Source organism: Phalangium opilio, unplaced genomic scaffold, assembly GCF_054372755.1.
Source record: "Phalangium opilio isolate 3A_F unplaced genomic scaffold, DU_Popi_V2 ptg001170l_1, whole genome shotgun sequence".
NCBI lineage: Eukaryota > Metazoa > Arthropoda > Arachnida > Opiliones > Phalangiidae > Phalangium > Phalangium opilio.
In genome coordinates this window covers 13296523-13311677 of record NW_028324255.1, presented here as the reverse complement: position 1 = coordinate 13311677, position 15155 = coordinate 13296523, and the positions used below count along the sequence as shown (strand labels likewise).

The 15155-nt window shown below is 34.8% G+C and overlaps 2 protein-coding genes across 7 annotated transcripts; both read left to right on the top strand.

Annotated features, from left to right (window-relative positions):
- Nucleotides 1–1283: 1283 nt before the first annotated feature.
- On the top strand, nt 1284–5334 carry LOC149587376 (uncharacterized). Of its 3 annotated transcripts, XM_089863408.1 has the most exons (6): nt 1284–1598; nt 1660–1747; nt 1807–1968; nt 2041–2152; nt 4559–4803; nt 4899–5334. In XM_089863408.1, the coding sequence occupies exons 3-6, from the start codon at nt 1819–1821 to the stop codon at nt 5142–5144; spliced, it is 753 nt and encodes a 250-aa protein (XP_089719534.1). In that variant the 5' UTR covers nt 1284–1598; nt 1660–1747; nt 1807–1818; the 3' UTR covers nt 5145–5334. The 3 variants fall into 3 exon arrangements, with proteins under 3 accessions (XP_089719534.1, XP_089719537.1, XP_089719536.1); XM_089863411.1 differs by having other exon boundaries at nt 1660–1968; XM_089863410.1 differs by having other exon boundaries at nt 1284–1747.
- A 5119-nt stretch (nt 5335–10453) lies between these two features.
- On the top strand, nt 10454–14072 carry LOC149587375 (glycine receptor subunit alphaZ1-like). 4 transcript variants are annotated; one of them, XM_089863615.1, is made up of 8 exons: nt 10454–10671; nt 11640–11707; nt 12057–12301; nt 12392–12474; nt 12539–12673; nt 12808–12909; nt 13002–13133; nt 13796–13924. In XM_089863615.1, exons 1-7 carry the CDS (start codon nt 10629–10631, stop codon nt 13127–13129), a joined length of 804 nt encoding a protein of 267 aa, XP_089719741.1. In that variant the 5' UTR covers nt 10454–10628; the 3' UTR covers nt 13130–13133; nt 13796–13924. The 4 variants fall into 4 exon arrangements, with proteins under 4 accessions (XP_089719741.1, XP_089719742.1, XP_089719739.1 ...); XM_089863616.1 differs by lacking the exon at nt 13796–13924 and adding an exon at nt 13194–13210; XM_089863613.1 differs by having other exon boundaries at nt 12808–13133; nt 13796–14072.
- Nucleotides 14073–15155: the final 1083 nt, after the last annotated feature.

Below are 15155 nucleotides of genomic sequence, written 5' to 3'. Positions count from 1 at the left end.
AAGCTACAAAACTACTAAAGGCGTTAAAATTACCACAAGGTGAATAATCTTTTCTTAGACTATTCTCCTTGTGAAATTACTAAAATTATTTCCATATATTCACTTTATATTTTGAAAAATCGAAATATTAAGGTTTTGTAGGATTTCACTACACATCGACACAAGGCGAACTGCTAACGCGGCGGACTAGTGTAACAACGGACGGACACAGACAAACAAATAGACTGCTTTTAAAGCCTTTTCGTATTAATTTTGGGCTGAGAAACAAGATTAACTTAAATACTAAAATAAATATAATTAATCTTATATATTTTCTTCGTTAGTTATTCACCTTATTGAGCGTTACATCGTTTTATTAAAGAACAATTAAACATTCTATTATTAAACTAATATTGACGTTCGAAATGAAGCATACGGCTCCTGTTTCGCCTTACTCAAATCGGTAGTATATAAAGGTTTCTAATCGAATTTACGGATAACAACAGTGCAATTGCGTGAACCTTTGGTGGAAGCCCAAACGTTGGGAAGTTAGGCGTTTCTCCTAAGTCAGAGCATTTAATAAAAACTATGAAAAACAATACTTAAACTTAATTTTTCTTGATGAAAAAAAAGGCGCCAATTATAGATATGGGGCTTTCATTTAAGACTGTTTTCAAATCTATCTGACGTACAGTTATTTTTGTAAGGGTATGAACAAAATGTGTAAGTTTGGAAAATTTCCTATGTTATTACTAAAGAGATTTTCCAGTTTTTCGTCAAAATCTGTGATTAATTTTATGGAGATGAAAACCATCCTTAGCAACTTTATTATTTCTTATAAAATAAACTAATTATCTCTTTGAAATTTTAACCACATATTGAGGGCCCAAATTGTAGTTCTGTGGAATGTTTTCAAAACAATAGTTAGAATACAAAAAAAAAGAACTACATCCAAACAAAAAACCCTCCTTATACATTAATATCAGTACGAAGTCTTAACTAAGAGAGCTACCACCCTCTCAGAATTCTCTGGAGAAATATAATTCCTTTTTCCTATGTGACCTATCCCCGTCGTGATTTATAGCTGTCTCACATCCGAAGGTGTAATGGATATTTACTTTCAATTTCAAAAGAGGCATACGCTTGAATTCAAACGTCAACATTATCTATGTTTAAAATGATTTTAGGAATAAAGTTTCTTAAAAAGATTTAACTAGAGTTAAGGTAAATTAGTGACAATTAAAATAAAAAAACCTCTTAATTTCGTCTCGACTCGGAGAGGTTTATTTTGGTTTCGCAACTTGTTTTTGGTTGTCCATAATATGTTATACATATCCATGGTACGACCAGGTAGTTCAAGCACTGCAGCGTTTACTTTTATGAACGTACTTTTATGAAGTATAATGGTTGAGAAAAACTCATCCAAAAATGGATGCATCCAGAACTGACAGTCTCTGAAAAGTCTGGTAATTGTTTTAGGAATCTGTAACATACTCCCAATCTTTTTGGCAGACCCCTCTCGGTTTACAATTTGAAAAATCTTCTGATGGTACCTTAATCAACTTGAGGGGATACGAATACCAACTTCTATTAGCCATTTCGGAAATTCTTAACTTCAGGTAAATATTTCCGTAACTACGAAATTAATTAAACATAAAGTAAAACATTCGAAACATATAGCTACACCATTTTTGACCGATCCGAGCTGAGTCAGAGTAATGTCGGGGGTAAAGCTTACGACCTTCTCATTGAAGAACTTGGGGAAAATGTAACTACACTGTGACAAAAATGACAGTTTAAGTAATTTAATTAAGATTTTTGCTTTAGAAAACTGATATTATGTTAGCGTCGTTGTCAGTGACACCAAACAGATTGCAAATTGTGGATTTCACTCCAGCGTACTTTGTGGATAGAGTTTCTTTCTTTTTAAGATCGTACCAAAATACGGAATTTACGAAACTGTCTTTTACGGAGCCATTCTCGATCAAGGTTCAATAAACTTGAACAGTTCAGTTGCCTGATTAAATGTCTCATATGTCGAAAAAAAAATTTATATTCTAGTTGTGGCAATGTTTGGTTCTATGCACTATTTTTTACATTTTTATTTTGGCGACGTTAACGAGAGATCGATCCACAGCTGTCCTAATCGTTTTAAGCGGAGTTTTTATGCAAGGTAATTCAGTTAAATGAAAAATATTACTGAAAATCCTCGTGCACTGTGTTTTTAATTTTACCTAAAAATGAAAGTCTTTAAACCATTTATTGTTTAAGATTTACGACAATGACGATGTAAATGTTTGAAACTCTGGGTATAAATTAGAGATTAGTCACAATCTATGTAGTCAAAGTTCTGGTCCAAATGTGTGAAAAACATAACTCTAAAAGCCCCAACCGTTTTCCCCGTCTTGACATAGCCCTCCCCCTTACAGTGTAGGAGAACACTAACTACCTTGCCTACCGTAGACAGGCATAAACACTAGTTTCCATTATAAACATAAACGCCATAGTTCGTAAGTCAAACCATTAAGTTACAAATTATACAAAAACGAGTTTTGCTTCGCAGTCCTTAAAAACTGCATTTATACACAATCCTTGGTGACACTTTTTCAAACCCACAAAGGGCCAGAAATTAGAAATTATTATATATATTGCAATTTGAAATTAAGTTTAATCGATATGAGAAATTTGCTTTTAATTGCGTAGTTCAAACATTTGTAATGATTTTAAATTTTACAACAAAAACGGGTATAAATGCGGCGTTTCGAGATAAACGGAGCTTAGATTTTCACGTACGAATTTGTTCTCGTAAAAACTTATCCATGTCAAATAATTAAGGCGGACAAGTACAAAATGAGCTTTTAGCATTTTAATTTTTCAGGGTGGAACAGGTAAGAAGAACACTTATTTCGATTATAATTTCGCTTTACTACTCCTAAAATGAGACCCGTCATTATGATTTGTGACTTTAAATGCAGTGTCGTATTTCTGACATTTATCATACATTCAGATTAAATGTTCTCTATGCGTGTGGTTAAACCCTGTATGATTTTTAAACTTCAATAAGTTCAATTCGAACTCGAGTCATAATCGTCCTTGATTTAGCTCTTTGTTCCAAAACGCCTCATTTATACCCGTTTTTGTTCTAAAATTTCTAATCATAACAAATGTTTGAACTACGCGGTTAAAAGCAAATTTCTCATATCGATTAAACTTAATTTCAAATTGCAATACATATAATAATTTCTAATTTCTAGCCCTTTGTGGGATTGAAAAAGTGTCACCAAGGATTGTGTATAAATGCAGTTTTTAAGGACTGCGAAGCAAAACTCGTTTTTGGATAATATCTGTTCCTTTTTGGGGAGAAACGTATTGGAATAGTCAAACTCAATCGTCCAATTTTTAAAGACTAATTATATTGTATTTCACTAAATCGTAACTTACATTTAGAAATTGGGGTACAATTGCATTATATCTATTTACATAAAATAACGGTCTTACCTGATTAATTAGACCATGGGGAGTTCAAATAAAATAGTTAAAAAAATATTCGTCCGCCGGAACTGGGCCAAAACTTCGTTTGAAAATTTGTAGGTTAGGTTCTAGCTACGGTTAGATCCAACTAGTTGCCACCTTTTCCAAGATATCGGTTTTTGAATTTAGTGCCTTCACCAAAAATTGTGCCCCTTTTCCTAGATATGGGTTTCAAAATTTAGTTCCTTCAGCCAAAATAATGCGCCTTTTCCAAATTATCGACTATTAATTAAGAAGATGCAGTCTCCACCCCTACGTTTTTACAAGACTGATTGCGGAATACGGTATACAGGAGTTACGGTAAAAACATGCAATTTTTGAAATTTTCGAAAAAAAATTAAAAATACTTGTGGCGGGCCAATATTTTTTAACTATTTTATTTGAACTTCCCATGGTCTAATTAGTCAGGTAAGACCGTTATTTTATGTAAATAGATATAGTGCAATCCTACCGAAATTGGAATGGTCGGATAATACAATGCACTGTATAAAAACACACTATGCTAAATATTCGTTGAAACCATGTGAAAATTATAAAAATTCTCCAGCTATTTCTTTGTGGTCATTTAACCTTAGGCTTAGAAAGACAAAAAATAGGCCCAAAATTTTTTAAAAAATCACGTGAACTTAATTAGAGAATCAAAATGGTGACATTAAGCGCGAGATTTGAATTGAAACTTTTATTGAAATGCAGCGCGTGCTGGCGCGTGGTTTAAAAATATTTTATGAAACCTATTCAAAAAGGCCAAGTTAACCTTACACTACGAGAAATGAGATACTATACCTTTTCAGCCTTTGCCAGTGCTGTAAAGTTAGGCTGTGAAAAAAGTGTACCCCCTTGGTCGCGAAACCCTGGGTCTAACTCGCAAAATTTTTTCCACCTCATAATGTTAAGCTCCATAGAGTTTAGCATTACGATTTCGGATTGAGTATAAATAAAGATAAAGATAGAATCTTTCATTGAGAATCCTGGGACAATCAGTGGTAACACGAGGTTTATAAACCTTTTAGTTTCAAGAACAATTTTAATGAATTAAATTGTTCTTTAGGCTATAGTTTCAAATCATCCAACATTCGCCGTTACAAAAAGGCGTACTTTATACTTTTCGGCTTTTGGGTGTTTTGTGGGATATTTCTATCATATCAGTACGCAAGCGCCTTAACCGCTTCAAGCAGCGTTACTAAATCATTCAGCATAAACACATATGATCAACTAATTTTGGCTTTACAAAGAAAGGACCTGGTATTCGGAGTTCTAGAAGGAACAAGTACCTATGAACTCATGCTAAAATGGGTGAGCACCATCGTATCTTAAAAGATAATTTTTGTAACTGGTAATTAGACCGTAATTATTTAAATATTAATTAAGTATTTAATTTTGTAACGTAGGGTTCGTCGAATGAACATTTGGATGCATTCAGGCAAGTTTTTCTAGTTTACGAGCCGAATAAATTCATGACGTTATTACAGCAAGGCCGTCTAGTGGCGTTGTCGGGAGAAAAAACATTCATCGCTTTCATGCTCAAAAACAACTGGAAAAATTTTTATATGCTAAAGGAAACCTTATACTATGAAAACGTCGCCATTGCTCTGAGAAAAAATTTCATTTGTGAAAATGATTTTGCTATAGCGTAAGAATTAAATGTCGTTGTAGCAACTTAATGTCAGTTTGCTTGCTAACTTGGATGATTTCATATCACTAATGCTACGTGCGCACTTTTTTAAATCAAAAGTTGCATGTCAAAATATTAAGCGGACTTCCACCAAATGGTTCACGCAAATGCGGCTTTTCTTATAATTTACTACGAATTAATCGCATTATATACCCCAACCCAAATTTACAAAAATTGTTAAAATGGTGTTTGCTAGAAGTCAAACGTTTACAACAGCTATGTTTAAAATTATTTCAGGAATAACGTTTTTAAAACGACTTAACTAAAATTAAGGTAAAATACTGACGATTAAAATAATTAATATGAATTATATTTATTTAATTATTTAAGAAAAACCTCTTAATTGGGTTGATAGCCCTCGCAGAGGTTCATTTTGGTTTCCCAACTTGTTAGTTTCTCGTTCTGTACATCGGAGTCGGAGAGAATCTGCCTTTTCCAACAATGTTTAGATGTGGTGTTCTCCCTAATAATAGATTATACGCCGAGGAAGACGCATAGGGCCATGCAGACTATTCGTTACTATTTGGTCGGACCAAATAATTTGGTCAAAATTGACGTTTACTATTCGCACCGACGAATCGAATAATGGTTTTCAAAATTCTAGAATACCAAATAATGAGCCTCGAAAAACCGACTATTCTATAGCGGATAAAACAATGTGAAAGTGAATGTTTTTAACAGTCTATCGACCAAATTATTTGGTATTCGCAACCAGTTTTCGAATTTTTCTGTTGATTTTGTGAATTTGAGGGTGCTGTCATAGAGATAGGAACATAAATGTTATGCTCCTATCCCTATGGGCGCTGTGATAGTGTCCGCTGGACCGTGGCCTCATAGATGACGCGACCTGGTAGACACAGCCTTAAAATTCTGACGTGGCTACTGGCTGTTAAGTATTACTCGCGTTCACCGAGTCGCGTGATCTAGGAGGCTATAGCTAGAATCGGCCACTCAGGCTTTAGAAGTTCATAGACAAGGATAAACCATTAAATGTTTTAAAGGGTAATGGTTATTATCAACTTCTCGCTACGAAGCTAACTATATGGAACTTCCTAATAATATGTCACTACAGTATAACTATTAAAAAAAATAGTATCATGGACATTGAAGAGGTCATACATTGCAAAGCGAGTAGGGATATATTGACAGCTAACCTAATTTTGATTAAAATAAAACCTTTGATTCGTTCAAAAATAAGTTTTCAGCTGTTCAAAAGTACCTTTCCGTGTCCCATTTTTTATAAATTTGAAATTTGGTAGAATATTTTATAGAAATTTAAATTTGGTCGAATTTTTGAACTTCACACTATTTGGTCAAATTATTTGGTCATTTTCCTATTCCGAGCCGAGAGATGGCTCCCAAAAACACTGCTATTTGGTATTCGACGAATACCTTAAAAAGTACTATTCGCACAGCCCTAATTAGACGCACGTGTTTTATCTTACCTTTCCACTTTTATTTGTAAACTCCCCCAATAAAGTCACCCAGCTTTTAAGATTCTAGTTAATTTTCTCTTTAACGTATATTGACTTTTTCATTTCAGAATCAATATGTTGCGTGAAACTGGATGTTTGGATAAATGGGAACGTGATTTGAAATTGGTACATTCGGATAGTTTTGTCGGAAGTAAAGATGACTTTAGAATAAGCACAGTTCAAGTGATGGCTAGCATATTTGAATATCTGTCAATTGGTTGTATTATGGCATTATGCGTTGTGGTTTTCGAAATCTTTTTAGCAGTGAATTTTAGGCGAAAGAAATCAAAACGTAAAAAAGTTAGAAGACTTTTCTGAAGTTTTATGTTATAAAGTGGCATCATAAGAAAATAATATATAGCTCCCTCTAAAGCCTGGTTTTCACCGGATATTTCACGGAACCGTTAACCTATCGATTTTCTTTGACTTTATTGCGAGGGGTCGGTCATTCATGAAATCCCGTACGCTATCCAATTTAAGAAATCCAAAATCAATGCTGATTTCGAAATCAAATAAAAAATCCGAAATCAGCAACGAAATCACAAAATCGGTAAAGAAATCATAAAATCAGTAAAAAAATCACGAAATCAACAAAGAAATCACGAAATCAACATAGAAATCAGAAGCGAAATCACAAAATCAGAAGCAAAATCAGTAAAGAAATCGTGAAATCCATTACAAAATTCACGAAATCCAAAATCAAAAGAAATCACAAAATCTGACGAAATTACGGGGAAAAATCTCAAAATCCGAGGAAATCACGCGAAAAACCTCAAAATCCAACGAAATCAAGGGAAATATCGCAAAATCAGTCGAAATCACGGTGAAAATAGCAAAATCCGCCAGAATCACGGGAAAAATCTCAAAATTAGATGAAATCCATTGGATTTTACCGAAATCTGAAATCAAACAAAATCCGACGAAATCAAACGAAATCCGATGAAATCAAAGGAAATCCGATGAAATCCGACGAAATCCGGCGAAATCAAATTGGATTTCGAAATCCCGTACACTTTTTCCTAAACGTCCGACCCCTCGCTTTATTGTCTTTGTAAAAACTTTATTATATTAATAAATATTGATAAGCTAACTATACATTTTTAGAAATTTAACTCGACAACACAAACGCCCTCAATTTCATTTCTCATTTATATAAAAAGTGCCTGAATTTAGTTTATCTAATAACTAGTAAGCAAAAATAGCTATAAAACTGTTGATAAAAAATAAATATTTTATATCACCATATTTCGTTATGACAAAAAAAATGAAAGTTTGTTTCACAAATAATTTTAAGTTTTGAATTAATGAAATGTTTTGCTTTCAATACTTCAATGACAAATCAACTTCAAGTTACTAGAAGTATAAGGATAAAAGGGCCTCTCAGCATATTTTAGTTAATAAAGACAAGCCGTGATGTTTTTTGAAAATACCTCTAAACATTGTACTTAGTGGTAATATTCATGAAATTACCCTTTAAATTATTTCTTAGTATTTTTGAAACATGTAAATGGCACTGCCCTACCAAAAAATATCGGTATCGGTTGAAGTATCGGGTTTTTGGATCATAGTGAGTAAATATCGGTATCGATGGGTATCGACTATCGGGTTAAGCCGGCATCGGCCATCCCTATTAGAAATGTTAGGTTGCTTGTTACGATTATAACTCTAAGCCTATTATGGGTCTGCATTAGGAACTAAGGAAGAAATATCGTATCGACATATACTTTTTCGGTAATTATTGGGTTAAAATATTACTCTTATCTATGATTCTATTAGAGTCTCAGGAAATGGAGGGAAATGTCACATCTGGTCAAGAAAATGCATTTTTGAAAAGGTCATTCTTGCAGCACCTTCTTTTGCAGCAGTATTTTTTCGTAACATATTGTATTGTATAGAAAAGATATTAAGTGGCGCTGTGACGTAATATCACTTGAGAAATTGAGTCAAAATCAAGTAAGTCTCCCGAGGATGTAAAGGTAAATAGAGTAAAGATCCATGTTTCCTTTCTAAATGGAGGAAAGGCGATTATATTTAGAGTACACACGCAACTGTGAAATCACAACGCTTGCCTTCCTTAAAGATCATTAACTCGAAATTATCATACTATTGCATTTGCAAATCCTTAAACTTTCATATTGAACTCACTTCATATAGGAATGTCTGTGCAATTAACGGTTCGATTGGGTATTATTATAACGATTGGCCAATAAACCATAGCCATAGGGAAAGAATAGGTTATAGTAGCACATGATGCTGGCATTCCAAACTTTAATTTTTGGTAATAGAGCTAGCTTCTGCTACTTTATGAGCCTATTCACGGCTTGTTCCCGGTGCCACGATCGGGAAGGTAATCATACGCAGAGGGAGGTCGACACTATTCTGAGATAAAAGTGGCTTCTCATATTACACGACGCGAGCAAGTTTCAACGAAGTCTACTTTTTATTTTTATATCTATATACTTTTGGTTAAACCATAAGTTTATAAGATATGTTCCATAAGTGTGTCACTCGTTAATGAGAGCTTGTCATGAAGTGACGTAGGTGAAACGTCATAGATTCTCGTAAAGCGACGCCTAGTGAGGCGCTGTCAAAGGCTTAGTACAGACTAAATTGGAGGATGGACTGCAAAACCGAGTGTAGTCAATTCTCGCGTCGTTCTTGAACTAGCTCTCATTAAGCCTCTAGCATTACGAAGTATAGGTAGTGACATACTTATGGAACATAGCTTATAAACTTATGGTTAAACTAATCAAATTACGATGCAATCCGAATAGTCACTTCCTGGCCGAACCGCGTCTTGTCCTTTTCGCCTTGAAAAATTCTGAAAAAAATTTCAAACATATTTTCCAATTACACGAAAATTAAATGAAATAATGCAAAAATTACTTTGGTTTAATGTATTTCCGATTGTTTTTCGAGTTTAATTTGGTAAAATCAGGAATGTATGGAGGGGCTGGAATGGCTAAAGGGGCTCTCGTTGTACCCTTGATGGTGGAAACATAAGGCGAGTCCTTTTTTGCTTTTTAGAAGTGTAGCTCCTACCCCTACGTCTGTTTAGTTGTCTATACCGAAGGTCATGACTCGTTAAAAAAGGCATGGCAGAAGTGACCTTTTAGATTTTTTAAAGTTAAATGCGCTGATTCGCCACCGTTCGCGTTCATATTCGATTCTTTCAGCCTTGGCAGAGGACCTAGGGTGGAGGGTGGGGAATTATAGCAAACAAGTTTTATTGACAGCCAATGAATGAATGAAAATAATTTAAGTGGTAAATACGATTTTTACGTCAGGCTATGACGTCACTAGCGTAAATTAAGCCACGCCAGTTGTTTCCAAGATCATTTCACGCCGATTAGGATTTGACCTTAGCCATTCCAACCCCTCCATACATTCCTGGTAAAATAGAAGCTAAGTTTCGGCGTTTAGATGGGCCTGAGTGTACAATGAGGCTAGATTTTCTTTTATTTAATGACCGTTCTCATAAGTTGGAAACATAAATATTGATTCTAGGCTGAAGTCTAAAACGTTTATATTTTTAAGAGGTTTCGCGCAAGTAAGTACTGCGGAACAATGAAAGGAAAATGCAACACTTTCTATGCTCAAGGAGTCTTATTCATTCTAATACTCCTTGTTGTAAATAGGTGAGATTTTTGCATTTAATTCAAATAAATACTCCGATAACATACTAGAACCAAGAAATTAATACAAATTTATAATATGTCGAAGGGAAAATGCATGAAAACAAAAGTGAATAGATTTACTTTTGATGAAAGCATGATTTATAATAAATAAGTTACTAAGAAAATAGAATTGATATTTATGCTGTAGTTGATTAACTTAATTCTGTTCTGGTATAATTTCAAGAGGTTTAAATAACCCAGTATTACAATAATAACCTAGTCAGTCAAAGCCAAATAATTTTTAAAAATTTCTCAAAAAGAAGATTTAGCAACGGATTCGATTGGAATCCATACATGCCATCAGAATGCGTTGGAGGCATGAACTTCAGTCTGCCTGGTAATAAATATCGAATGCTAGAGAAAAATAATTTAAACAAATTTACCATCCTATCAGAAGTAAATAGATTATAAACAAGAAGTTAATATCTCCCCGGCATGGGCGCGTTATGAAAGTTGAGATTCCCGCTCCTATTCCGCGGCAGTGCACAAATGGCGTAGCACCTAGCGAACCACTTGACATGTACCTAACGTATCTAGTGTCGCGCCGCTCAGACAAAGTAGTGCGGGTTGTTGAAGGTTTAATCGACGCGCATGCGTTCTAAAGGTAATTTCAATCAGCTGTCTGCTCTGAGACTGTGACAGTATAGCCTAGGCCTAGTACAAAATCTGTGAAGACTACATGTGAGATGTGATTGCCTATGAATGTGATAAAATATTAATATGAAAAATGGATAAGGAATATGATTATGACGAATTCGTGAAACAGAAAGATGAACGTTAAACAATACTACAATGTTGGAAGAGCCAAGGACGTTTGAAAACTTTTGTTTGCAACATGATGGAAGAGTATGCGGTATTATTCGTAGGTTTCAGATAAAAATTGCTCTAGGTCGATACCGAAGGCGAAACTAAAATCGTTTTTTACGCGGCATTATGAAACTAATTACAGTTTTAGACTTTAGTATTTTAATATAATTTACCATAATTCAGCAATTACCCGCACTACTACGGCGCCATTTTCCATCACGTAAGCGCGGCTACCAATGATATTGCCCTAAATTTACTCCCATGATGCTCAGTAATTTGTACTGCTTTCCAATATCTCTTGTCGCTTCTATGACGTCATGCGAACATCCTATTGGTTACAAGCAAGCCACGTGATACTCGATACTCATTTTACATAGCATGCAGGCGGGAAGGTATGATTGACTTAAAGCTATTAACTTTTTGATATCTATTTACTTTTGATCCTATGGCTTTTGAAACCGCCGGTATAACTAAACATGGGTTTAAATTTTCCAACAGAAACGGCTATCGAACTAAACATCAGTCTAGTAATAAACGCAATTTACGAAATATCCGAGGAAAGAATGGTAAGTAGATTTTTTAATGATCCGATTCAGTAATAAAAATTCATTTTCCTCGATTATCAACTGTCATTTAGGCCTATTGAAGATGTAATTACTCGCAATGTATATTATGTCAGAATTAAGGGGGAGGTGTTCTTTTGGCAATGATTTCGAGTCAAAAATGTTCTATGAAATATTTTCAGTCAATCCAACCGTTTTGAAGATAGGTATCCTCCACAGACCAAGCACAACCATTTCAATGTCACAGCTCAATATTTTCGAGAAATATTGATTTTTGCTATGAAAGCGGACCGTTCACTTGAAGGCATCGGGTAATGAGTAAATCAATAAAAAATGTACTAATTTTTTTTAGGAATTTGGAGTCCAGTTGGATTTGTACGAGTTTTGGCACGATGCCTATTTACTTTACCAGCGTTCGGAAATGGGCATAAAGCGGGCAGCAGTTTTATTGCCAACTAAAATTATCAATTGCATTTGGAAACCAGACACTATGTTCCATAATACTAAAGCGGAAAAGCTTTACGAGAACACCGGCCCTAACTTGTTCTACAAATTGATCCTTAACAGGGGAGTCAGTTCTGTTATGAGAAAAAGCAGGTAAAAGTAAACCGCAAATGTAATAACAGATGTCTGAGGACAAATTCTGCATCTTTTTCCAAGTTAACCCATAAAGGATTTTTCTAACAGGTACAAACTATCGGTAGCGTGTCCAATGGATTTCGAATACTATCCCATGGACACTCAAAATTGCTCCATTCAAATATCTCTCTGTACGTAATTCAGCTTGCAAGGCAAACTTGTATTTATAAATGATTTTTGATTAAATTTAATTAGTTAATTCAAGAAAGAGTGAAGTTTTGTTACAATGGGCTGACCAGTTCTCCAATTTTACTTTGCTCGACACAGACACGCCCTTAAACTATGCCATTAAGAGACTACCTTGGACCAAAAGTGAACTTCAATATCCCGGTAATGTATATTATACATTTTATTCTCTTCGTGCTCGTTTAAAGCAAACGTGACCTGTTTAACGTAAACTTTTCCAAGGCATAATACAGCTATTAGAGTTACTACGATAATTCTTTCAACTTATGGTTTTTCAGGAGTGGCCGTTGTTATCGAGTACTTGCACGCCAATTTTTTATTCGAACGGTCACTGAGCGCCAGTCTCTTCAACATCTACATTCCTTCTTTTCTCGTTGTCTGTATGTCCATGATCTCACTGTACCTTGACGTGAATGCTGTTCCTGGCCGAGTGACATTGGGGGTAACCTCTATCTTGACTTTGTCCACTCAGATAGTCCAGGCGAGAAGCGGACTTCCGGTCTTAGATTACATGACGGCCATCGACGTATGGCTACTGGGTTGTCTAGTCATAGTCTTTATGACCTTGATCGAATTCACAATAGCACACCTCGTAGCTAATGCTGTACGTACATAACACAACCATACGCCATTGATCTCGCCTTTTTGAGACACTCTTTCTTAGGACTGCAGTTACTGCACTCTGCACATAAAACCAGAAGAATCGTTGTCTACCTGCCACTATTGTGTGAAGATGCAACTTCACACTGTGGTCTGGTACTGTAGTAAGGGATGGAGTAGGCTGACAAAGCTACAGACTACTCTAGTTGGGCCAGGGAAACCCTCAGTCCGATGGTTTGCCATGATTTTAAGCATAAAGTCAAGATTAGGGGGCCCCGAATCTATAGACTACACAGAAACAAATCCAGGTGGCGGCACTTAGAAATACAAGATCCTCTTATATAAGTATCGTAAGAACTTCGTGAACCAGATCCAAGATTTCCTGAAACCATTCATGGCCATTAGCCAAGATTTTTTCCGGTTCGCCGGTTTTCTAACGCCCAGTATACGTTAAGGGGTCGGTCACTTGGCGTGATTGGTTTACAAGGCTTACCTTTGATTGTGCTAAAATGATTACGCTTAATATGCAATCGTTGTTCAGGGAATTTGATAGTGACAGAAGTCTTTTAAATTGGCTAATTTAATGGACTTCTGATAGTGATGATAACTTGGCTATACTTTCAGATTGAGACAGTGAGCTTAACCATCCTTACGTTTTATTAACAGAAATCTAATCAAACTGCGGAGAAGCCTACTACAAGTATTAAGGGAACTTTGGCTTGGACTGAATCATCGTGTTTCAAATGTCGATATCATTACAAACCACCGAATTCAAAACCACGCCTTGATCTAGGCAACAAAATAGTAAAGAGACCAACAAAATGCGGAAACTCCGTAGATAAAGTTTCTCGAATTTTGTTTCCCATTATTATGCTTCTTTTCACTTGCATTTATTGGATGTATTATTTAAAAAAAGCTTACTCTCAATAAGAAATAAAATATACAACAGTTTGATTATTTAAAAAAAGCTTACTCTCAATAAGAAATAAAATATACAACAGTTTGATTATTCTTCAAAATATTTCAATTAATCGAGGTTTAACTAATTACTTTCTACTTTACTACCTTGAACTGTTCTCTTTCATTTAAGATGGTTCCCGAACATATCGAATGAATAGTTTCCCTTATTCCCTGCTGAGACGGCCCTCACTTTTTATAAAATTCCCATGTTATGAAAAATATAGTATTTTTCCCAAAATGTCGGATTCATTTTATGGATTCTAAAACCACCCTTAACAACTTTATTTTTTTTATAAAATTAACTATTATATGGATCTTTTTGTAATTTTAACCACAAAATTAGGGCCCGAATTTTAGTTCACTGGAATTTTTTCAAAGCAGCAAAAACAATTCGAAAAAAGTTACGGCCAATCAAAAAACCATCCTTATACATTAGAGGGAGTACGAAGTCTTATCTAAGAGAACTACGACTCTCCTAGAATTAACGCCAGTAGTTGGTTAACAATAAATGTCGATAGTTGTATGTTCAGAAAAATAAGTGAGTCGATTTTACTTTTATTTTGGTTTCCCAACTAGTTAAAGGGATAAAATAATCCGTTATTCATTATTCAACGGTTCTTAAGCCCCTTCAAGCGTAGAGCAAACTTATCAAACGTGTTTTATAAATTGACATAAATGATCAGTTTCAGACTAAAATTTCTAGAAAATCTACGGTCAATATATATTTTGCTATTCCTTGTCTTAGAGTCAATGAAATTTGAGCAATTATTGCGCCATAGGCTGTCCATATTTTTAATAGTAACTCGACTGAGCTCCACTTCAGCCATTGTGAAGAAGTGACAAAGAAACTTTACTTGTCGTGTTGATTTCAACGAAAAATAATAAATTCTGGTGTTTAATCTCCTCCCTCACCCCAAAATTTAAAAGGGCCCAGTTAGTACTGTTTTATCACGACTCACTTTCTGTTACTTATATTTGTCATTGCTTCAATATACTCATCCGATTGTGCCGGAAATGAGCTTCGTTTGGCAAGTCTTAATTGTTTCGTAATGTTTATTAAAGGATT

What these genes read in the sequence shown, in the direction of transcription:
- LOC149587376 (XM_089863408.1), top strand. Translation starts at nt 1,819, where the DNA reads ATGTTAGCGTCGTTGTCAGTGACACCAAACAGATTGCAAATTGTGGAT. An exon ending in AAGCGGAGTTTTTATGCAAG is followed by an intron (nt 2,153 to 4,558) that starts GTAATTCAGTTA and finishes ATTGTTCTTTAG; the next exon opens with GCTATAGTTTCAAATCATCC. An exon ending in ATGAACTCATGCTAAAATGG is followed by an intron (nt 4,804 to 4,898) that starts GTGAGCACCATC and finishes TTTGTAACGTAG; the next exon opens with GGTTCGTCGAATGAACATTT.
- LOC149587375 (XM_089863613.1), top strand. Translation starts at nt 10,629, where the DNA reads ATGCCATCAGAATGCGTTGGAGGCATGAACTTCAGTCTGCCTG. An exon ending in TCTGTTATGAGAAAAAGCAG is followed by an intron (nt 12,302 to 12,391) that starts GTAAAAGTAAAC and finishes TTTTTCTAACAG; the next exon opens with GTACAAACTATCGGTAGCGT. An exon ending in AAGTGAACTTCAATATCCCG is followed by an intron (nt 12,674 to 12,807) that starts GTAATGTATATT and finishes ATGGTTTTTCAG; the next exon opens with GAGTGGCCGTTGTTATCGAG.